At 39.9% G+C, this 24,762-nt stretch overlaps 1 protein-coding gene across 1 annotated transcript; it reads right to left on the minus strand.

The window, feature by feature from the left end:
* Nucleotides 1-11,086: 11,086 nt before the first annotated feature.
* Nucleotides 11,087-24,485, minus strand: LOC111837191 (polyunsaturated fatty acid 5-lipoxygenase-like). The gene is made up of 20 exons (XM_023799046.2): nucleotides 24,208-24,485; nucleotides 23,899-24,079; nucleotides 21,994-22,062; nucleotides 21,730-21,759; nucleotides 21,598-21,633; nucleotides 19,765-19,806; nucleotides 18,152-18,211; nucleotides 16,360-16,450; nucleotides 16,148-16,180; nucleotides 15,827-15,946; nucleotides 15,546-15,646; nucleotides 14,909-15,060; nucleotides 14,573-14,713; nucleotides 14,273-14,476; nucleotides 13,425-13,511; nucleotides 13,004-13,173; nucleotides 12,697-12,812; nucleotides 12,444-12,544; nucleotides 12,173-12,343; nucleotides 11,087-11,768 (listed from the first exon to the last, which is right to left on the minus strand). The coding sequence occupies exons 1-20, from the start codon at nucleotides 24,316-24,318 to the stop codon at nucleotides 11,589-11,591; spliced, it is 2,196 nt and encodes a 731-aa protein (XP_023654814.2). The 5' UTR covers nucleotides 24,319-24,485; the 3' UTR covers nucleotides 11,087-11,588.
* Between the last annotated feature and the right edge of the window lie 277 nt (nucleotides 24,486-24,762).

The following is a 24,762-nucleotide window of genomic DNA, read 5'->3' on the forward strand; positions in this document are numbered from 1 at the left end:
AAGTATTTAACAGATCACCTTTAAAATTATAAAAGCATTCGAGTGCTCAGATCTCAGGAGAAAGGGCTGTTAGTTCCACGCACCAAGACTCGTGGCTACCGTGCCTTCCAGTCTGTTGCCCTGAGGTTATGGAATGATCTGCCTCATTCAGTATGTGCAGCTGATTCTGTTGAATATTTTAAACATAGCATTAAAACTGTTTTATTTAAACAGGGTTTTGGTTAGATTTTCTTGTTTTATCCTTATACTCAAAATAACTGATTTTCCCTCTGACTAAAATGTAATGAAATGTAAGTCTGATGAGAGTGGGGGGGGGGGGCTTTTCCCTCCCCTGTATATGTACATTTTATATATGTATGTCTGTATATTGTATTTCCTACCTGTATAATGACAATAAAGGCTTTCTATCCTGTTCTATTAATATCCCGGTTCAGCGGTGCCCAAAGGATGACTGAGTAACATAATTGAAACAGCACTCTCTGGTGAATTAAATCAAATAAATTCACTTTACTACTACAACTGAACATACATGTAACTAGCGCAATTACACTAAACCAACATATTGTAATAACCAAGGCATCTTGGCTGCAGCAAATGACAAGGAGACTTCTTGCCAGGAGGAACGTACGCTCCAAAAAATGGCCTTTCAAATTTAAGATAAACTGTTTCTGTTTGGAAACAAGATGGCCTAAAACTAGCTGTGTCATTCTCCTGTGATTCCTGTCCACCTGACATGACACTAGCAAAATTATTTGTTAATGCAGTAAGAAAATTGTACTTGGTAAGATTTCCTAAAGTAAGACAATATGTCTAAATTTAATGAAAAAATCCTAATGCTTAAAGTGAGGGAAATTTTTCAATTTTAAACAATTTAACCATATATTTTTCTTTAATTGCACATCTGCGGTTCGATACAATCCATATTGTCAGAGGTGTAAAGAGTACCTGAAAACCATACTTGAGTAAGAGTACAGATACCTTACTGTATAAATTACTCCATTACAAGTTACAAGTCACCAATTCCAATAAGACTTGAGTAAAAGTCGTAAAGCATCCAATTTTAAAAGAACTTAAGTATTTTACTCGTACTGAATGTAGGCTCAAAGAACACCAAGAAATGTGGAAAACAAGGAACTATTTATTTATGAGGCTTTATTTCCTAATATAGACATTAAATTGAACACCTCAATGTTTCAAAATGGCAGAAGAAGAAAATAGAACAAAAAGTCAGTCTCAGTCAAACTCAAATGTTCAAAAAAAAGGTAAAACAATAAAAAAACTAATAAAAAAACAAATTCAGAGCTGACTTTAATGGTGTCTTAAGGGCAATTCTTAAGGGCAATTCTTAAGGGTATTTCAAGCAAAAATGGAGCACTCCTAGTAATAAAATAATGACTTGAATTACACCATGATAATTATCAATATCGTTTGATATGATCATGATAAAAATATTTTTGCTATATCGCACAGCCTTAATGGATGCTACCACAGTGGCTTTGCTAACTAGCTAATAACTAGTAACCCATAGGAAGCAAGCTGAACAGTCGTTTGAGCAGACAGTAATATCTGATGACGCACAAAGTCTTTAAGTGTCAAGTCTTGTTAACTACATGGAAGCTATATTATCAGCAAGAAGGTCTTTACCTAGTTACCATAGTTTTGGTAGTGAGTCGGCTAGATAGTCAGCTAACTGATGGAAACGTTTAACCAGCAGCAAAACAACCACAAACAACCATGCGGGTCCCACAGTAAAATCTTTGTGCAGTAATTGACAGTCAATAGTGTGTCTAGCAGAAACATTAACAAACAAAATAATAAATAATAGATAGCACTGTTATTACACTGGGATACTAAAGATTTTTAACTTAATGACATAACAGGTACTACAACGGTTCCGTTCTGCGAGTTCGCTTTGGCTTCCGCTTTAAGACGTGTTGGACAAGGGCGTGGCTTTCGCGGTACGAATGGGCCGGGTTGGATGTGGGCGGGGTTGGATGTCCAACCCCGCCCTCCTGCAGGCTGCAGCCAGACATACTTGAAGAAATTAGCCGTGGTAGATAAAGATCCTGACTTGTCGCACGCAATCACAATGTAGCGAGTAACGGTAAACGTCCGTTCAAATGTAGTGGAGTAAAGAGTACATATATTCAGTCACAAATGTAGTGGAGTAGAGAGTAAAAGTTGCTTATATTTTTGATACTCAGTACAAGTACAAAGTAGCCAAAAAAATACTTAAGTACAGTAACGAAGTCCATTTACTCAAGTACTTTACACCACTGCATATTGTTATAGGCAAATCTGTCTTTCATGTCTGTTGCTTAAATTAAGTATGAAAATCTTGAATTTTTTTCCAGTTTTATTCTGTATAGTTTTCTTTCTTTATAAGATTACTTAAGGCATGTTGTCTCTAAACAAGTAAATTAATCTTATATGTTGTTAGTCAGTTTGTTACTGAAATTAGAATTTTATCTAAATATAAAAAAAAAATTACATATTGCTTAAGTTTTCGTTTTTCGTGGAGCTCTTTAATTAGAGCCCTTAATATGACTAACACAAGCACGGGAACCAAACACAGGGAGACAATTTGACGCATGATGCTATTACTGGTTGTAAGAACTGCAATCACGATTGCTTTCTCAGAGCCTATATAAAAAATATGGCCTACTGAATAAAGATTATAAGAAAGAAAAATCTGAATGTTGTCATTACTATTATGAATATTTATGCAATAGGTCTATTCTAACAGTTCCGTAACTATATAGGCTTCTATAAAGACTATATCTTCTGTCGTTATAATGGCGATGGGCGACTAATTACCCCGGCCAGTGCAGTGACCCAGCACCCGCCCCCCCATCAGACTCACATGTGGGCCATACAACGTGCAGTCAATGAGCGCAGGCTTCAGATAATGGAAACCAGCTGCAACTGCATGCCAGCCAGAACTGCCGCAAACAGTGCATGGCGAGTGCCGATTGGGCGGTTTGATCAGTCATTTCGTTACTGTCGGGAATGAATCCTTGAACGGCTGAATACTCATAACGATTCGTTACAGACTGGTATTTGTTACTTACTTACTCGTTACTACTCAAATCGACACCACTAGCCTGTATCTGCCATTGAGGACACTGAGGTCAAGACCTTAGTAATTTTTCTGCAGCTCCAATAACCACAATCTGTTACGGGGCACATTTAGGACTCCATGAAAAAACTAAAAATGCAAAAACTCTTGCATTTTGTTTGGCTACTTATGGTTATGGTTAGGACTGAGTAGGGGTTAAGGTTGTCATAGTTAGCGTTAGCATTTTTCCCATAGAAATGAATATGTGTGAGATAAAAATTCAAATGTAATACCCAAATGTAATACAAAAGTAGTAAATGTTATGTACATGTATAATCTCCTAGCAATAGAAGAATGCACTAGGCCATTAGGAACCATGTGTTCAAGGTCAGATGATAGCATCAGGCCCTAGTCAAGAAATAGCAAGCACTGAAATACCGGAGCAAACCATATATGCCCACACGGAAATAACCTATATAAACATATATGTTTTAATATAGGTTTTGATATAGGTTTTTAATATATGTGACATATATAAAATTGGCCGTTTTCCTATATTATATGTACATATATGCACATATATGTTCACCTATATGTTCACCTATTATTCAATTATTATTAAATTATTATTATTACTAAAATTATTAAAATCCATAGCTGCTAGACAACATAAATAAAAGCCCAAAATGTAGAAATTAAATTTTTTTATTTACATTTAGAAAGTGTCTTGTCACACAACGACAGTCCACACCTGCAGGAGCCAGGATTCAAACCCTCAACCTTCCGATCATGGGACAACCCGCTCTCTCATCTGTGCCACTGTTGCTGTTAAATTGCTTTTTCTTTTTCCTCTATTTCTCCCTCTCCCTCCGAAGGTTGGCGTGAAAAAGAAATGTTCTTCTAAATACAACTGCATAGTAAATGTTTCATGGGACTGCATAGTAAATGTTTCAGGAAAACGTGTAGACATCATAGCTTTCCATCTCCTCTCACTTATTTTCCATAGTTAAATTCCATAACATGCCAATTGCATGTCATACCAATTTCACGTGTTCGCACATAAGTTTTTTGCATTTTTTTTTTTTTTTAGTTAGTTCTTAGTTATTGCCTTGATAATAGAAAATATGAGCTAGGCATCATGTATGACAGTTGCCAAAGTGAGATATGAGCTAAAATGACCAGATCCTGCCATGAGCTATATAGGAGATATATCTTGTATGTACATATAGGGCTTATATGTGGATATAAAGAAGCAATACAGGAGACCTATATGGCCTGTATATGCACATATATGCACCTCAATTTTGCCTATATGTGGCATATATACGCATATATGCAGCATATATATCATCATATATATGCATATATACTGCATATAGGTTTCATATATGCGCATATATACTGCATATAGATTTCATATATGCGCATATATCCTCATATAGGTTCTTTCCATGTGTGTGGAAACACACAGTAGAACTCAAGGTAACTAAGAATGAGACAGAAAGGGCAGCAGGAACAGGTGGCATCATAAGGAGGGACCCTCAGAGCAAAGCAGAGTTTGTTGCCAAAAAAGGGCGTGAAACAAAGGATAAAAAGAACTGTAAGAAGAGGCTTGGGGGAGAACTCCTGCGGTATCTCCCAGGGCCCGTGCTGTAAGATACCACAATAAACTGAAGGCTGAAAAGACTTTACGCTGTCCTGAGTCCTACATCGTGAAATTTCCACAACATGAGCGGTCTCCATAAGGATATGTTTACCCGACGTATGTGTGTGTGTGAACCATCCCCCATTATATACATTTCAAGTATTACATATTTCTACTGAAAAGGGTTATTTCAGATAGAAAATAGAATTTTTGCACAAAATGCTGCCAGACTTGGCTACTTAAGCTGTTTTATACACTGATCAGCATTGAACCTTAAATACCACAAAAACTGACAACTGTTGTATTTGACAGACTAAATGCCATTGAACAGAATAACCCCCTAACAGAATAAATACAGCAACATGTATGAACAAACTAGCAGGAAGAACATTACATATACAAAATCAAAGCATGGGCTATCTAAGAACAAATTATGAAACACATTGTTTTACAAATTAGTGCCGCATATTTATTCCTTGAGACACCACTAAGTTCCCAGGGGGGCTATAATGTACCAACATCAAGAAACAAGTTAGCAGACTTTGGGAGAAGGCACCTCTAAATTCTTCTCTGAAAACCTGTTCTCTGACAATGCCCAGTCTAAAATGCCTCCTTAGTGCGAAGCCTCTTCCACTAAGGACAGAACACCAGTCACCTGCATGTTTGCTCATTGTTCTCTGGCATTTTAATGGACGTTCATTGGGGATTTCACCACAAATTTGGGTCAAGACAGCATCATTCACACAAAGACTTTGCAATGCTTCAACTGATGACTGAATCACCTCTCTGGGACTGCATGTATCTACACACTGCGACTGTAAAGTAACATTAGCAGGTTCCAAAATGCCAAGAACGTGAACCAAAAACTTACCAATGACAAAGAACTTGTGCTTATTAAGTTGACATGCAAGCTCTGCTGCTGCTCTGCCCTGATTAAGAGGCATCCTCATCATCTCCAACCTTTGACAAGATGTCAAGGATCACCTCTTCATTGTCAACCACACACTTGGTCACCTCATAATGATTAGTCCACCGAATTTCGAAGAGCCTATTGTGGAGAGGGCAGTTGTAATTCTTGGTGACATAATGGTGTTGAAAAAATGGGTGTAGTGAACCTGCCAAATCAAAAACCCTTTTGGCACAGAGTTGGTTTGAATTGCATGTACAACAGCTAAATGGATTTGGTGAATCATAATTTTAGCAGTGCAGAGCAGCATCTTGAAAGTGACTGCTGGTTACCATGCAGTCTTAATGGGCTGCGTTTCAGTCACTATTTCATGCCCATTCCTTTGTCTGACAACAGAAACAGGGCAGGACACAATATAAAATTCAGTTTTCTCTTTTTTTTGTGGGTCATGTGGACAAAGAAACTGCACCCGATACAGCAGGTGAATATGCAGCCCACAAAATTGTACATCGAGCTGGGCCCAAGTGAAGCCGAGGCTCTGAAATCAAAACCATAGGCTGATCTTGTTTTTTCTTCGGTGGTCTGTTTTTTCTGTGGTGGCCTGCAAAGACAAATCTGACCCGAGACTAGTAATGTAGGATCTGGCCTGTATGATAAGTTACTGCTCTAACCTGCACTGTGAACTTGCCTCATTTCTGGTGTATATCCTTATAATCATGGGCTGTAGTCAGCCACCACTAGCAGATGACAGCCGTAATCGGTCAATACTGGTTTGCTATATGGGATCTTTACCTGGGCTTGAGAACAGATTCATCTGCAGTCAAAAAACCACGTGTTTAAATGATTTGATGCCTCTCAATTGTCTGTAGTCTGTGAGTATTTATTAATAATAATAATAATAATAATACATTTGATTTTGGGTATGACTGTGGTGTGTGTGAATGGTGTGTGTGCACTGCGAAGGGTTGGTGCCCCGTCCAGGGTTATTCCCAGTCTCACACTGGTAACTTCTGCAATAGGCTCTGGACCCCTGTAACCCTGCAAAGGACAAGCAGGTATAGAAGATGGATGGATGGATGGATGAATACATCTAGATTCACTTTAAGAACTTAATGACTGTTATAGTAGATGAGAGAAAACAAAGCACAGTGAGGCAGTAAATAGGATAATAAGACTGGAAAATTACCAGACAGCTTGATAAAGATGCAAAACACTGATTACGAACAAATCTGAAGAAAAAAAACAGAAGCAGCTAAACAAGTTTTACCAACAGAACCTCCCACCTCCCAAGATTAACTGGCAGCAACCCCTCCCACAGTTAACAAGTTTAACCAGCCAGTGCAAGAGCACAACATATGCCAATCCACGGTCATCAAAAGGTTGGGAACCCTATGTTAGGGTATGTAGACTGTGGGACGTAATGCAGTAATAAATAAATACATAGCAATTTAGCAGGATACATATAGAGGAGTAAATGTAACAACAATAGGTAATAAAACCACAGAATGTACCAATGGGAATGATGAAGACAGCGAGGAGGACAGGCGATGCACCAATCAAAGAGGACAATGTAAAGTGAGGGGAGCCTGAAAATTAGAGAGGGGAGCATATGAAAGTTTTGGACAAACAAGGTTTCAGGGGAGATTTGCAGACAGAGTTACAAACATCTGGGGGAAGGGGATTGCAGAGATGGGGAGTTTCCCTAGAGACAGTTCAGTCACCAAACCAGGAAGTTTAAATGGAGGGATAGTGAGGAAACCAAAGGAGGAATGTATAAGGGGCTGGTAGCGGAAATGTAAATCAGACAGATAGAGGGAGAGCAAGATTGTTGATGTGTGGCCACGTGCCAGTTTATAAGTCAGGTGTAGAATTTTGAAATGGATCCAGCATTTCACAGTTAGCCAGTGTAAGCCATGGAGAACAGAAGGAATGTGATGGTGGGTTTAGTTGCAGGTGAGAAAGTGAGTCCTGGGCCAGTTGAGGTTTGTTGAGGGACCTGGAGCTGATGCCCATGAGAAACAGCTGGAGATGAAGGCATTGATGTAGGAAATGGCAGCAAGCTGTGAGAGGCAGGGTCTGACTCGGCCAAAGTTGTATAGATGGAAGAGGGAGACTTTTGCAAGACATGAGCATTCAGTGATAGATGGGGGTCTGGTTCTGTGGGCTTAATCCTTTGAGTATAACCTTTATGTTAAAGACAGGTTAGTATCTGCAGTGAATCCTATTAATGTGGGATGCAGCAGATGTAAATGTTAAGTAACTAACTGCATGAGTGTTTTACTTTGTTATTAAAAAAGTTGACTCTGAATGAGTCTGTCAGATTTAAGATTAAAGTTTTCATGGCCAAATTTATGAAGAGAAGATGCTGCTTATGTCCTTAAGAAAACAATTCAAATGTACCCATTTGCTGAGACACTGACTTTCAGGGATACACAGTGACACTGTCTCAGAGTTTTATTGAGTCACCTCTGGTGGCCACTCAGAGAAGTTCAGGTTCACCCCCCCTAACTGTGAAGGTAACAGCATTAGGATGATTGTCTAAAGGCAGGCCGGTACTGCCTGTGGCAGCACGCGCACCATGGAGTGGAATAGAAGGGGCACCTGAGGGAAGACACTTCTCTATCTGAGTCTGCGTTTGCTTAGAAATGCAATCACTGTCTCTTCAGCCTGACTTTAATCTTGTTATACACTGTAAATATGCAAATACTGTTCAGGTTGTAATTCCCTGGTTGTTAGAGATCAGCCTGGGGGATCCCCGATGATGTCACATGGGTTGTCCCAGTACCTACGCCTATGTCTCCAGGAGAATCCCGGTCTGTCTATGCCTCTTCTCGCCAGTGTTTCTTGTTATGAGGCTACTCCTCCTACCAGATGTTTGCAAGTTTATCTAATTGACTTGGTTTCTTCTGCATGTTTGGCACGCCTGTGAGCGAGTGTAGCCTTACCGTAGCATTGTTCGACAAAGTAACACTGATCAATAGACGTAGGCCTAACTGTCGGTTCACACTACAGCTGCATTTTTCAACAAGGCAGCACACCTCACCAGATATTCCTGGTTTACCCGTGAGTTCAAGCGTTCCTGTATCCGTCTACCTATCTACCGATCTTCTGAACCGTTTCTGCCCTTTGACCCCAAAACCTGTCCAGCCCCCCTGCCAGCCTATGCTCCTTGCCTTATCATTGCCCGTCCTCCGACTACTGAAACCCGTCTTGCCCGACTTTTGTCTGCCCCATGACTACAATTCTTTCGGCTCTCTCGGGTTTTGAACTGGACTGTTTTTGTCTACAATCTGGTGCCTCATTAAAACCACTCACCGTACCTGATCCTGCACAAGTGTACTCTTCCCTTCCCATGCTGTCCGTCACGCTGGTCCAGATATGGCCCTTATCTGTTTCAAATCCAGAAAGCAGATTCGGACCTGTATTGGTCCATTTTGCAAAAAGTCACCGGGCCAGATAGGGTTTCTGATCAACATTTGGCCCGGCTCCGGTTCAGACTCATTTCGCTATGTTGGTTGTTTTGTTACATATATAGACCGTAATATTTATAGTTTAGTGGGAGAAAAAATAATGCTGAAAATTTGTTTTGGATAAATACAGATGTATGTGCATAAAATTTTCGCCAGATGAGCTACTTGCAAACGTGTAAATCAGTTACAGATTTGGAACGTAGGACATTGATTTTAATTGGATCCATGTTAATTCAGGCTCAGATCTGCTATGGATCCGTAGTATGTATCCGGTTCGGGTTTGGACTTGTGTACAAGTAGACCACACCAGTTTTGTGGACTTTGACTGAAGGTATATGCAGAGCAGTGCCCATTTGCCATCTGGGTCAGTGTGAAAGTGCCCTATAGTGTCTGTAGTCTTATTCATGGCTTTTAATAGAGACGGGTTACTGGGAACCTTAATACTGGACATACTATGCCCATTTTAAATAGGATTCACTTCTTTCCTCTTTTGGATGATGACTGAACTGCTCCTGTTTGCCACAAGAGCATGGCCGCTCAGGAGCGTGTGCAGTCCATGCTCAGGACACTTTCCAAACTGCTGTGGGATGCGCAGGTGGAGGGCTGATCACTGTATATTTTATAGATTTAATACAAGCATCATCATAGTTAATTACTGGCTATACTTTACTTTAAAATGTTTATATGAGTGATGTGCAGCTCTGATGTGCCCCCTAGTGGAATAATGCATTTTTGTGTGAATTCCATGGTACAAATCACTCAGATCAATAAGGATGTACTCACATTTTTGGCCCAGTTTCCTTGTACCGTGCCCAAGCACGATTGTCCCCACTCCCCTGCTGGTCTGCAGTGCCATTGCACTTCACATTCTGGGCCAAGCATGCTTTCATTATCACTGCGCAACTTTTTTGTGTTGAAGAAAGCACAGGAAGAAGAGGGCAATCGCACAGCATAATGGGAGACTACGATTAATGTTAACCTTTGGTGGCTTATTTGGAGTCATTTTGGGCACAATGACACATGGCTCACAAATTTATGGATTATGCAACACAGTGATTTTCAATTAATTGTGCTGCACGGATAAGACGAAAGTCTTGTATTTTACCAAATATCTCAATTGTTCCTGGATACTGTCATCAGCTCCTATTTTCAGGAGACACTACACCTCTGCTGATTCCAGCCTATGTATAGTGTATGGGTGTATATGTATAGGTGTGCATGTATATGTCAGTCACATCGACATCATATCTGTGTTCCGTGCCCAGGCACGGTTAGCGATCACACTACACATACTGTCAGATGGCACAACCAAAAATTCATCCATTCGTTTTCCGTAACCACTTGTCCTATTCAGGATGGTGAGGGTCCGGAGCCTATGGCCGCAAGATAGGGAACAGCCCAGAACGGGGCACTAACCCATCACAGGGCACACTCACACCTACAGACAATTGGGTAACTCCAATTCACCTTAGCAAACCTACAACATGGGGGAAAACATGCCAACTGGAGCCATGGTGGATATTTGAACCGTGCTGACAGAGGAAAGAAACAACAGTGCTAATGACTGTGCCATTCTGTCACCCCTTATAACCAAAAATAAATTTTACAATTATTTTTTTCCAAATGAAAATCTTCATTAAGTAACCATCTAAATGTCTATAATGCAATAGACATTAATTCCTATATATTAGTTGCAGATTAGCAGTAATATTAATTACAGTTGCTAATCTGACTTTCCAAGCTCATGTCAAATTAAGCAGACGTGTTGGGTCACCTGCCCAAAGCACTGCCCTTGATATTAAAACTGTATAAACTAGATAATAGTTTCATATTTTTGTGATTTTCATGGGGGTAATTTTTTATGTTATTATTTTAAATGTTTCAAACAAATTAATTTTGAAATTTACTTAGAAAACTATTAATTTTGGTATGTTAACTGCTCATTTGTTCAGACAGTTGCAGCACCTGACACGCTATGTATTTAAGGGTTAAAAAAAGGACACAAATTTTCATATCATGTCATTCACCCTTAACCTTTATTGTTTGTCAGCTCATTACTTTAGGTATAAGCTTCCTGATTCATGCAAAACAAAGTAACGTGAAAAGACCATAGAAATCTAAATGAAGCCCCTCTGATTGCTGTAGGGGTGCTACATTTCAGAGTTTGAACCCCACACCTACAGGTATTATCTAATGTGTTTGCGGTCACTTCATTCCTCACCAGTTCAGGACCAAATGAATGGAAGGTGAAATAGCCTGCAGCCTTAGGAACATGCAGCACGATACAGACTAAATATAGGGTTAGGAAAAGACCAAACGCCCATGGATTACAGTGTTACATGTGATTGGGTGATACTTTGCTTAATCCCAACACCAGCTATGAGCTTTGCACCAACTTTCAACTCAATTAATAGCATCTACTACCTACCAATCAGAAACAAGAATGTGAGTAATGTTAGCAAATCAAAGTGAAGGAGGACATCAAATTCTGGTTTGCGACCCCATCTTTCAGATGGCGATGCTGTTTTCGATTCCAGCGGGGTACAGATACGCGTACGGGAAGGGCTGCTCCCTTGACCGCTCCTTAATTGCTTCCCCAATTGCGCTTAGCTGTGTCTGGAATTTCTTGATAGCATCCCTCAGACGTGGGTCATTGGATACTTCATTCCCATAAGTTCCCAGGGCAACCTGTGGGGGCAGTGTAGAGGACTGACTGATGTAAATAATTGATTTATAATTCCAGATATGGAAGCTGAGGAGCAAAACTATCAGGAGAAATCAACATTTCTACACTTGGGAGCTGAAGAGAAGATCCCTCAAAGTGCATAATGCTTGCAGCTCACAGGGCAGAATGGATGAGTTTAAGATTAGAAGAATAGATTGAGATGGCAAGAGGATAATGCTGGATCTCACAGGGAATCATTTGTGGGGAACACAGGGACCAAGGACTGACTGAAATATTCCAGGTCAATTTCAGTACCAGCATCCTACTGCCAGTGAGATGTTTTTTTTTTTTTTTTTAAACTAACGAAAGGTTACCGATGCAGATACGTGTCACAATGGTCAGAAAATTCAAACAGCTGAGCACTTACAAAGTCTTCGGAGACCTGACTGAGGAACCGGGATACAGACATGGCTTCCAGGGTGGACGCCAAGCCAGGCAGAGTGTTGACAATGTATTGCTCATCCACCAGATCCTTGTACTTTGGTGGGGGCTGCCTCATCGTTGTGGGACCGTTTGGCATCCAGGCGTAAGTGTCATACTGTAGGGAGGGTAAAGGATTCGGTGTAACTCTGATACAGATTTAATAATAAAGATCTTTTCATTCACGGATGACGTGGTTGTAATTATCAGCGTGTCACCTGTGCGTGGTTCACAGCGGCGTGCTGAGCTGAACAGGTGAACATCACCATGCTCAGGTATCTGACCGCTTCCGCTTTGGTCTCCACGTTTTGCGGTAAATCTAATAAAATACAAGGAAAACGCCTCCCTTTGATTTCTGCAATTCTTAAAAAAAAAAAAAAAAAAACTCATGCTGTTTTGTTTGTGGTTCATGATATAAATACATACTTTACCTAGATAAGCACAAGATACTTAGATTATTAACCACATTACCTGTTTCTCCCTGAAGTCCATAACGGTAAGTATAGGAAAAGAAGTTCTGAAGTTCAGTGTCCTTTCTAATATCGTGATCGTCTTTGTAGTACGTATCAATGACCCTCTGAAGGAATCTAAAACAAACAGTAACAGCATTTGAAATAAGCCATGATACTTTTATCACTTACACCATGTTATACAAAATCTGATGCCAGAAAACATCTGGCTAATGTGCGAAAGTTGCTTTCCCAAGGTCCCCGACAGAGTGGTGATTGGATGGATGGGTTACAACACACAGCCAATGAAAGCAAAGAAAACTCCTTACTCAGATATTGCATCCCAGATAACCAGGGCATCTTCCCTGTAGTAATAGTTCATCAGATTCTGCACTCCACGGCTCTCCAGGTTGTCAGGCAGACAGAGGCTCTTGTAGGTTACTTGGCTGAACGCTCTCTGCAACACCTCCCACTGGGCAGCCTTGCCAAAGGCTGTGTACTGTGAGGGAAAATGACAGTGTAAGATGAATTCAGGCTTTTGTTGCATTATGTTAAATGAAATGCTTTATTTGCTATTTGCACAAGTAAAATTAAATTCTTTAGTGTTCACATATCCCCTTTTAGAGCATTCTGTGGGGTTTAAGGTCTGGCTTAATGATCCAATGGCAACTACCCCTCTGTGAGTTACTGCATATTAAGGTGAGAACCTTACAGATAATATTCAAACCAGTATAAAACAAGTCCACTAACCTCCATAAAGAAGCCCGTGTCGTTGGTGAGTGTAGCTCTGGCAGCTACGTTGATTGGTATCGTGTATCTCCCCGTGGCAGCAAGGATCTGATTGTGGACACCACAGTATGGAAGGGTCTTAAAAATTGTCTAGTGTTGGGCAGCAAAACTGAGCAAATTAAAAGTTACCTGTTGGTCATTTCACTGTTTCAGCATTTAAACACAATCAATTGTGACAGTAGGTCTTGTATTCAGTCACCCTAAATGCTGTCATGTGACACCCCTGCTTGCCTTCACTGACTCCCTACCGGCACTTGCATCAAGTTCAGATCCTTGGTGCTGGCTTACAGGTCCATCAAGAGTCAAGCACCCATCTCCATCAAAAGGTTCCTCAAGACCCATGTCCCATCTCACCCCCTTCAGTCAGCAGACCAATAACCAGACAGTTCACTAGGTTGATTTCCAGCTGATGGAATGAGCTACGGAAGCACATCCAGTCATCAAATTTCCTCTCCACCTATAGGAAACTGCTCAAGACCCATCTGTTCTAGAACTACCACTATTAGCCTAGAACCTCCATGTTCCCCAAATGCTTTTTAGGTTGTACTTTTCGCTTAATTAATAGTAGTAGTATTTAGTTATTGGTTTGTGAGAAGTTGTTGTGTAGCTCCTGCTCTATTCAGCATGTCTATTTGTAATGTGCTGCATGCCTCACTTGTATGTTGCAGACAAAAAAAAAAAAAAATTTAAAATTACAAAATTAAAATTAAAAATACGAAAAAAATGTAATAAAATTTACATTTTAAATGGAAAAAACTACTCCTGACTGAATCCCATGTTCTTTGCCCATTCATAAAAAAGAACTGTACCCTCAGGATTGGGTGCTCATCATGCAGTGACGTGATGATGCTGAAGAAGAAGACCTCAGCCAGCAGATGTGTCCTCAGAAGGTGGGAGATCAGCTCGTGCAGGTAGAAATCAGAGTTACGGACCCAAATCTTTGCTAGTAGCCAGGCCTCAGGCTTGTCGTTTGGAGTGAAGATGGGGTTCTCTTTACCGGGCTCCTGTTTCAACTGTGGAAGTACAGAAAACAGGCATCAGAAGTACTGTTCAGCACATTACACAAACACACTGGTAGATGAATGGTGTTGCCATGGATACTGCAGTACCTGGATAGCGATGGGCATCAATCCCTCGTCTGTCTCCTGAAGAAGCACGATTGGTGCAGCTAGATGCTGCTGATGACCATCAATGGCGCCCTCTTTGACATCATCAAGCAGCTTATAATCAACCATATATATCTTCCCATTCTAAGCAAACAAGACCAAAATATCTATTAACACATCCAATTCCTACCTTAACTTCAAAAATTGGTTAAGTTTCCCCTGCTTTTAAATTATGGTTCATCCCAATATAAACAACCAACACGAATATGATCTGTTCTAGTGAAGATGCATCACATTTCAACAAATAAGCACATAAGTGCCTTCAATTGAAGGGCCCACCTGGATGAGCTCTTTGATGTTAGGATACACTTTTGTTATCTCTGGAATCTTCTCTGGGAGTTCAGTGCACTTCTCTATCATTCCTGGGTTACATCCATTAAGAAACTGGCTCCCAAAAAAGGCGTCATCCTTCCAGTTCTCAGAGATGTACACTAGGAGAAAGACACAGGTGCTTAGTGCATGAGGACCCTACACCCTTCAGCAGAGTGTAAGGCTGAGGGTACTTTCACACCACAGGAACTTTTTCTGGAACCAGAACCTTATTAAAAGAACCAGGGACTTCATTTTAATAAATTAAGTCCATAGTTCCCTTGACTTTGCCCTGACCTGGAAATACTATGTTGACAGGGTATATGATTAGAGCCTTTCCCCTTTCTCAGGGCTCATTTGGGCTTATTAATTTTCTGGACAAATTGAAGTTGGTGACCCTGTGTAACTGAAGTGAACCAGTCTTTACTCCACTGTTTCTAGTCTGTCAGAGGATTCTGTTCACCAATCCTCTGCATTTCAGTCCTTGAATTTTGTATCAAACTCAATCTAATAATGATATATCCTTGTTCCCCAAGTCTGGAGGAACAATATTTTGAAATACTACAAAAATGATGATGCTTTAAATTTACCATAAAACTTGACCTACCTGCTCTTTTACTTGGAAATAAAAACACTCTTCTGACGTCATCAATCTTACTCCATGTGCGGCCAAAATTACTAAGTCTTCTTAGCAAAGTCTGAATGGTCCTTTAGCAAAGAGAAGAGAATATTACCATGGTAGCTAACAAGCCAAAAGGGGACAGAAGTGGAATGTTAAAAACAGATTCTTTGAGATAAATACCATACTGTCACAGGCAACTGACAATGTCTGATTAGGACACTCTGAATTCAGTTTTGCATACTGCAATTTGTAAACTCAGCACTTACACAGCCATGAAATTGTTGGATAGTGTCAGAAGTTTGAGGGGGCCAAACCACAAGTTCTCTGGTATCGTGAGGAACTGGCTTTCATTCACAAAGCTTGGAAGGCCGCTTGTGTGGACGGCGCTGTGAAGAGTGGAAATCGGCTCCATTAACCAAAATTTATACGCTTAAAGTGTATTTCACGGCATACTTTCTATACATAAATTCATTATGATATTTACAGGGAGTTATTTTCCACTTTGATATCTTAAAATATACATATATGCAAAAACAAAAAAGCAAATAAACAAACCAACAAAATGAAGCACAGCAAGAAATACTCACTTTAGTGGTCTGGACATTTTTCCCACACATATCCTGAAAAATAATATTACATTAAACTGGTGAAATACAACGATAAAAATCAGCTCCAAACAAACTTTTGACTGCAAAGATTTTGCAGCATGTCACTCTCTCTGGAGTTTGCATGGACTTTCCACTTTGCGGGGTGGTGTGAAAGTGCAGAGCTGTAGGAAACTGCAGCCACATCCACTTACAGAAGGAAACGGATCAGACCATTGAACGGGTTCCATGGGCTCTTGTTCTGGCTGTACTGAGGAGATGCAGTTGGACTGGGCGCATTACGACCTGAGTGAACACAGGAGATTATAGGGGCTTACTAAGATTCATGAAAGAGCCAAAACTCAGCACTATAATCCATCACCACCCGAATGTGCACAGACTGATTCACTATGGCATCGGTTACGTTGCTGCTGCATGCGCGGGATCTCAGGCCACTGCAAGTGTGAAACACGGTTAAAGTGAAGACTGCAATCAAGGTTATCATGTCATCTCAATTGCTAACTATGTATTCAGAACAATTAGACATTAATTGAAACAGGGAATCGCTGATAATAAACAGTGTATCTGCTTATGACAACCATGCAAAACACTGAAGGATCCAAAATGAAATTTTCCACTATTCTATGAAGCCACAAAGAATGCAAGATTTTGCAAAGGTTACAGTTACACTGTTATCACACTGTGTGATGTGTGTGCTTTAGGGGTAACTTACATTATGGGCCATTACTGTTACTCAGAAAGGCGTTTTGAATAGATTCCGGCAAGTGGTATACAATGATAAATTATCTTGACTATTTGCAATTGTACACGGTAAACATTTCAGGGTTACTGAAAGAATCTCGATACACTACTTGTCACTGTTCTTATAAATGCCAGAACAAACTGACAAATGCCTATCACATGATGCCTGTGTTCGGAGGGTGCCACAGTTCTACAACAAAAACAGATAAATGTAAAACAAAGCAATTTAAGCATGCATTACATCTCAGCGCTGTTGGTATATCTTCAAAAAGCTACTCACAGGTGAAAGAAAAAACAACCCTTTTATTTCTTTTGGTTGATCAAAGGGAGAGTCTATCCCAATCCTGGGAATAACAACTCATCCAACATAACTTACACAACTCTTCTTATCGATATTTGATCATCTTTTAATTAATCAGAAATTCACACTTCATTGGTTAGCCTACAAATAACTTAATACACCCCTCAATCCATATACACATTTCTTATTGGTGTCCTGAAAGTTTCTTAATGCTACGTCAAATACAAGGTCTACCTTAAGCTTTCTCTTAACGTTCCAACGTGTTTTACGAAATATTCTTAGCTAAGTATATCTTCCGTAAGATATGCTTTCATAAGGTTGGTCTTAGCCTCTTAGCCGTCTCTTATCGCTGCTGTTGGCTCATACTGCTTATTTAAAATAAAACTAACATCGTTAAGGGTACAGTTTCATAACTAAACATCACTTAAAAAAAAATAAAATAAATATACTAGTTCATATAAATTATTTTGTCTGATACATGACTACAATCTTCGTTAGGTTTCGTCCTTGTGCTCTGAATGCACACCGAATTGGACTCAGTAATGTGTGGATTCATAATGAACCACATGGAACACAGTGTTGATTATGTATTTATTAACTGGAAATTCTTTCGATATTGGGGTGGGAGCTTTCCCCCAATTTCCAACGCCGGAAATGCACACACACCTCTGTAAATGTGCCAAAGTCACAGTATATCACAGTACATTACTGGCCAAAAAGCACCATAGTCAATACTGAAGCACATAGGACGTTCTATGTTTAGACTGACACAACTTTTCTTTTGGCTATTGTGCTATTGCTCCTCCCAATATCAATGACAAGCACACATAATGGTGCACACAGGTGTTTTATAGAACAAATAAAATGGTGATACTACAAATCTCGAAAGGTGGGTTCATGCACCCCTAATCCCAGCACATCTAAGACGATAGAAAGTCACCTACCTTCCATTTTATTCACCAATTTGCTCCTCTTTGTTGAATCCAGCGCCAAAATAATTCCACCTAAGATACAAGGCTTGGACTGAATTCACCTGATGTACTTTGTGTATTAGTGTTCAAACTGACATGTGATATATAGTGTACATTTGGGTAAAAATATTAACAACAATTGCATGTGTTGTATTTGAGCTGATACTGTGGAAGGACACAGTATCATTTACAAAGCATTTATTTTCCCCAAAGTATATTTATGGAGGACCAGAGGTGTTTTTCTCCTAGTGTCAGGGGCTCCAGAGCTCTGTTGCCCCCATCATGAAACAGGATTTCTTGCTTAGCTGGATAACTTGACAGATTTAAAGCACCCCAGTGTAAACAGATTTTTGTTCATTCACTATGAGCCCAAAACTACCTTAACTTGTGGGATTTATCTGACCAAGCAAGAAATCCTCCTTTGTGATACAGACCCCTAGACTCCACAACTGTACAGAAAAATAACCCCAGAAACAGAATCCATCACAGAAGAATATCAAGAAAAGCATCAATGCACTCTCTGAAACACTGAAAAGGTTGGGGATATAGGCTGCAATTTTTTTTTAAATCTGTGTACAGTGGTATCTCAGTTCTCAAACTCATTAAAACTGGAATTTCTTAAAAAGTCAAACCAACCAGTCCGAAAAAAATAAATACCTAGAACTCTGTCTGAATCTCAAAGGTCAAACTATGAAAGTAGACCTAAGAATTTTGTACATGGCACGTCTCTCAGCAGAAACAAAGGGTAACGCTTCAGTCTCAGCCTCGCATTCGCTGTGATAGCATCACGCATGTTTACACTAACTGAATACATTTAGACAATGATAGACAGTAACAGTAATTATATAATACTTAAAGATTTCTTATTTTAATATTAATAATAAACCATTAATACATTAAATTACAATAATATTGTTGTGCCCAGCGGGGCTGGAATGGAGACAAAGGCGCAGACGTCAGGGTATTGGGGAATACAGGTAAGGCAGGCAAAACGCAGACGGACAATACAATGACCGGACTGGGGAAACAAACTGAAATGCAGACAAAATACAGAGGACGAATGACAACCAGAAAGAGCTGATCACACGGGGATTCCACACAGGGTTAACGAAGGGGCTTGGCACACAGAAGGAGTGGGTGATCGGGGCATGATTTTTTTTTTCTTTTTTTTTTTTTTTTTTTTTTAAACTTTACACATTGGATACATTTAGTTTCTTACTTTAAAAATTACTGTTTTGATAAATGTGCTTAGATGTGTTTAGTACAGTATATGCTTTTCTTGTTTTGTCAAGTTCATTTTGTGTTTAAATGCTAAAAAAAAAAAAAACACACACATTTCGGTGTTATTTTTTGGGGCCGGGAATCAATTAATTGGTTTTCCATTATTTCTTATGGGGAAGTGTCGATCAGAACTCGAACTTTTTCGGATTCGATCCGGAGTTCTGAACGGATTAATTTCGAGTTCTGAGGTACCACTGTAGTTGGAAATGGGATCACAGTTACAGAAGCCCTCATGGGTCAGTTCTTTAGGTTCACAAAAAGATCACAATTGTATGATCTTACCAACAAAAACAAGGTTGACTTACAGCAATGATGTTTGGCCAGTGACATGAGGGAGAAGGTGTTTGCTGAAAAGAAGATGGTTTATCAGAACTTAGAAAACCTCCATTTACTGAATGACAAGCACTGGTCATAATACGCTAAAGATCAAACATACAATCAAAGGTCAGAAAACCGGCCACAGGGAAGACAGATTAATAATGTCAGTTTCTAATGCATTTTGTATTGTTCTCCATTTTACAATATTTCTGCTTTGATCTAATATTCTCATATTGATAGTAATACAAACAAAGCGATGGAAGCTTTTGAAGTTAAATGCATCATTTACTGGACTCCAGCCAGTCATGAAATATCAGCAGTGAAATCAGCAGTCGGCCCTCCATATCCCCAGGTTCTGCATCTGCAGATTCAATCTAAGTATTCGAGAAAAAAAAAAAAAAAAAAAAAAAAAAAAAAATCCAGAAAAATTCTAAAATGAAAACCTGAATTTCCATACGCGGTTTTGGATGTTGGTGAGTGTTAACCACTGTACTGTGTATGTGTGTGTGAGAATGAATTGATATTTTCTGTATCAATAAATTATTTTTCTATGGTAATTCAATACGATGGCTGCATCTGTACTGAACATGTACAGTTTTTTGTCATTATTCCCTAAACACAGCATAGCAACTACTTACATAGCATTAAAGTTTTTTGATTTGAATACCTATTTGTCCCCGAGGGGCAATTTGAGGCACGTAGAGCAGTGTTGCACAGACACAGAATCTAAAGATTTAAAGCAGGGGTTTTCAACTAAAATTTAAAGAGGTCCAGTTAGAGAAAATTTCTTGAAACAATGGTCCGGAATATCATAATGTCTAACTATTTAGTGTGATATATATTTAAGTAGCCTATTAGTTGCATCAACATTGCATTTAATCAGTACCTGACTGTCAAATCAAATTAATTCAGTACAATTCAAAAACGTTTTGACAATATTTGTTGTCACGTGACACAGAACTTCGGATGGCCAATTCGAGATGTCTGCACACACATGCAACAGTTCTTACCTTGTAAATAGTCTGCTTTTGTATTTAACCGTATAAATACACATTTGATGTAGCTAATTTTAGGTTTTATAATGGAATAATATAGATTTGCCGTAAGACTTCCAGCGTGAGTCTGAAAGCGTGAGTGTCATGCCAAATGCTTGAGATTTGGCAGCCATGAAAACGTACATTTTTTGTTTATATAACAGATAACATTATTTTATACATATGTTAAAAAGCAGAAACTTCAACGAACATGAAACAATAAACTACGTCTATTTATCCAACATGTTATATAATACATACTGTATTTAAAAACTTTTCAGCTGTATGATTTCAGGACAAACCAGTCACTCTGTTAGGAACATTACAAATTTTTGGTTGCGGGTTTTAGCTTCGCTGCTGCTATTAACACTAATGGCACATCAGCGCAGACAAAGGGCTGCAGGAGACAAACTACGTCTAGCTTGGCGGTTAGAGGTGTTTGACGTTCATTGGCGTGGGAAACGGCGGTTCTACTGCTAAAACCCTACCGAAAAGACCACAAAAGCTGCGCCGGATAAAATAGAAGCGTCAGGTTTTAAATAATAACTTAATGTTTTGGCTGTCGGTCCGGGTCCGTATAGGACAGCTTCTGGGTCCGGACCCGGACCGCGGTCCGCCTGTTAGTGCCCTCTGATTTAAAGTATATGGAAGGATCTACATATTACACCATTTAATCTGACGGATTTGAGAATCTGTGGATTTTGGTATCCGGGGGGCATCTTTTAGCCAATTCCCCATGGATACCGAGGGCCGACTGTATAGAGTTTTAACATGGATCAGACATACTTAAATTCTGCGACTCTGCTTCTTCGGAAGGTGCACCTAGAAAAAAAAAAAATTCAATTCATTAGATAGAGGAAATAATTTTATTCAACTAAAGACCATGGTGTGTTTCAACAGTATAGTGTTTAAGCTTACTGAGAGGAGGTGAAGCCCAGCCAACTAGCTCTAGAAAAAAAAATTGAAATCCATTAGAAAGTGACGGACATTTCCCTTAAGCAGAGAGAACCGTCTTTATCAAGAGCCATATCTCACCATCCATACAAAATTTAACACGGTGTGATTCAGACAATTAAGTTCCCGACTGTCACCTGCTGGCTCACATCCTGCAGGCCATGGAACTACGACACTGATCCTCATACCAACACAAACGTGAGTGCAGAGTTATAAATGGTCACTTACCCTGGAGATTCCTTTTCTCTGCCATCCCCTCCTTCCTTGTCTGCTCATCATCTTCCCAAGGCAGCTTTCCTGGAACAGATAGTTTAACTGAATCATTCACATCCATCCACGCATCTTCTAGCTGCTTACTTTGATCGTGGTCTCAGAGCAAACATATCAGAAAACCATCACAACATAAATAGAAAATATTACCTTCCAGCCTATTTACAGTCTGCCATGTGTTTAATGACACCCCTTCATCATGGTGAGAACACAGTACATGCTGTTCTGCATAATGTTTAAGATGTATAGGCTTACACTGTGTCAAAAGTTTGGACACACCAAGCCACGTACAAAGGAGAGTGACGCATGACATGACCTGGCCTATCCCATTTCTGCATGATCCCGCTAACAATTTATCATTCAAGGAAATGTTTAGCGAACATTACGATTAAGGTAGGCTACGGAAATGTTCAAAGTGTCCAGTTTTCCCAATGCTCCCAGAATGTTATCCCACTACTACAACAGGGTGGGATTATGCCCCAGACTAGCGCATTTTGTCTTCATTCAGGGGGAACTTAGATAAATATTACAGTTCAAGTCTTATTATAGTGATAAAATTATATTACACAAAATTTTCTACCTTCTTCCTACCATTCACCGTTTGAGCAGCTTCCAATGATTAGCAATAACAAGCGACTAGCGGTGGCACCTCCACAGCCGCGCACTGCGCTCACTCAGTTCTACAATCTACAAACCCCATTTCCAGAAAAGTTGGGACATTTTCTGAAATGTACTAAAAACATAAATTAGCCTTTATTCAACTGACAAAAGTTGTACTGACCGAACTAACTTGTATTTTGTAAATATACACAAAGTCATGATTTGATGGCTGCAACACACTCAGTTTGCACAGACTATTCCAGTAATAACAGTTCGGAAGACTCTCTCAAGACATCAAGCAGGCTACTTGGTAGCAGGTGAGGTATCATGATTGGATAAAAAGGTAGCATCCATTACAGGCTCAGTCTTTGCAAGCAAGGACGGGGCGTGGATCACCCCTTTATGCCAAAATTTGAGAGAGATCGAATTGTTAGTCAGTTCAAAAAGAACATTCCTCAATGCAAGAATGCAGAGAATTCGGTTCTTGCGATATCTACAGTGCATAAAATATCGTGAAAAGATTGAGGGAATGCAGAGACATCTCAGTGCCTAAAGGGCAAGGTGGGAAACCACTGTTGAATGCGAGTGATCTTCGAGCCCTCAGGAGGCACCGCCTAAGATACCATTATGCCACTAAGAAATATAGCTAATTGGTTTCGGGAGTGCTTCGGAAAACCATTGTCACTTAACAGTCCTTCGCTGCACCCAAAAATTACGCAAGGAGGAAGCCGTACATTAACTATGTAGAAACGCCGGGAAGTTATCTGGGACCAAGATCATCTCTGATGGACCGAAAGAACCATGTGCTGCGGTCAGATGAGTCCACATTTCAGCTTGTTATCGGGGGGGGGGGGGGGGGGGTGGAATACGGGCGCCGAGTTGGGAGCCACAGATAAAACCGGCAATCTAGATTGCCATCTGCGATAGGTGCCCCTCGCGCGCGCCGGGAGAGAACTCACTGGTTAACATTTGAAAGCATTGTAAAATTTTAAACTTGTACATTGTTTTTACCAAACCGGCGAAGTCTCAAAAAACGGTACTTTTAGAAGATAAATATCTTCTCCACACACTTCGCACAATTGGCCTATGCATACCTTGTGTGAACAAGAAATTAACCAAACTCTAAAAATATGGTCACCAACCCTGCTCCTGAAGATATACTTTCTAATTTTCCCAGTCTTGTGAGAACACACACACACACATATATAAATCAAAATTTCCTGATCCTGTGTGAAAGTAGCGGCAGACTTTCACACTACATACCTGAACCTTCTGCTATGGTCTCCTTCGTGATGGAAACGTTTCTGAAGACCGGAAAGTAGAAGACAGACCCCAAGCTCTCCACCTCAATGTATTTGCAGTAAAATGTCGTGAATATCCTTTTAATAAAAGATGCTTGCCGTCGGATGATGATCTCTTGTGGTTCTTGATTAAACTCAATGGCCTTTGGGAAGGAAAAGGCAGCATTAACCACATAATAAAAATAAATCTATATTTTTATATATCAATATATTAGTAAAGGTTTCATAAGTCACAAGCATGTAAATTTTCATTTTTTTGTATCAAACTCACTGTGCCTTGTTTTGTAACTTTGACCTCTCCGGACAGCCATTCTCCATTTTTCAGCTCAATATAAATGCCGTGTGCTGCAGCTTCGGGTTCGATTCTGATTGAGTAGGACATGACTCAATTTCTGGTCAACATTAGCCTTCTCAGCAAACAAAGCTGTGTTATGGAGACTCCCAAATCACACGAAAAGTGATTCCTTCACACGACGGCTGTTGTAGCTCCTCGGCCCAAAACTGGGGTTTATACTGCAACCTGACTTGATAGCAGGTGCCCAGGATCTGGCCCACGAACTGCACACCAATCAGAATGAGGGTGTGGCCCAAATGTGGCAAAGACACTACGAAGAGGTGAATTCTTAAAAGTACGACTCATGGGTCTCATTTATAAAAACAGTGCAAATGACTCATACTAAAACTATACTTAGGCACAAAAGCCGAAAATGGCGTAAGTAAAAAAAAATCTGATTTATAAAACCGTACGCACGCACATTTGCGAGCAATGTTCTCTATATAAATCACACTCTACCTAGAAGTGTGCGCACGTGGATCAGCCTCATAT

The sequence above is a fragment of the Paramormyrops kingsleyae genome, chromosome 4 (genome assembly GCF_048594095.1).
Source record: "Paramormyrops kingsleyae isolate MSU_618 chromosome 4, PKINGS_0.4, whole genome shotgun sequence".
NCBI classification, from domain to species: domain Eukaryota; kingdom Metazoa; phylum Chordata; class Actinopteri; order Osteoglossiformes; family Mormyridae; genus Paramormyrops; species Paramormyrops kingsleyae.

Excerpts from the sequence above, each read along its gene's own strand:
- LOC111837191 (XM_023799046.2), bottom strand. The coding sequence starts at position 24,318 with ATGTCCTACTCAATCAGAATCGAACCCGAAGCTGCAGCACACGGCATT. Across the intron at positions 22,063-23,898 it reads GACCATAGCAGAAGGTTCAG|GAAAGCTGCCTTGGGAAGAT; the intron begins GTATGTAGTGTG and ends TATCTGTTCCAG. Across the intron at positions 21,760-21,993 it reads AGAGAAAAGGAATCTCCAGG|AGCTAGTTGGCTGGGCTTCA; the intron begins GTAAGTGACCAT and ends TTTTTTTTCTAG.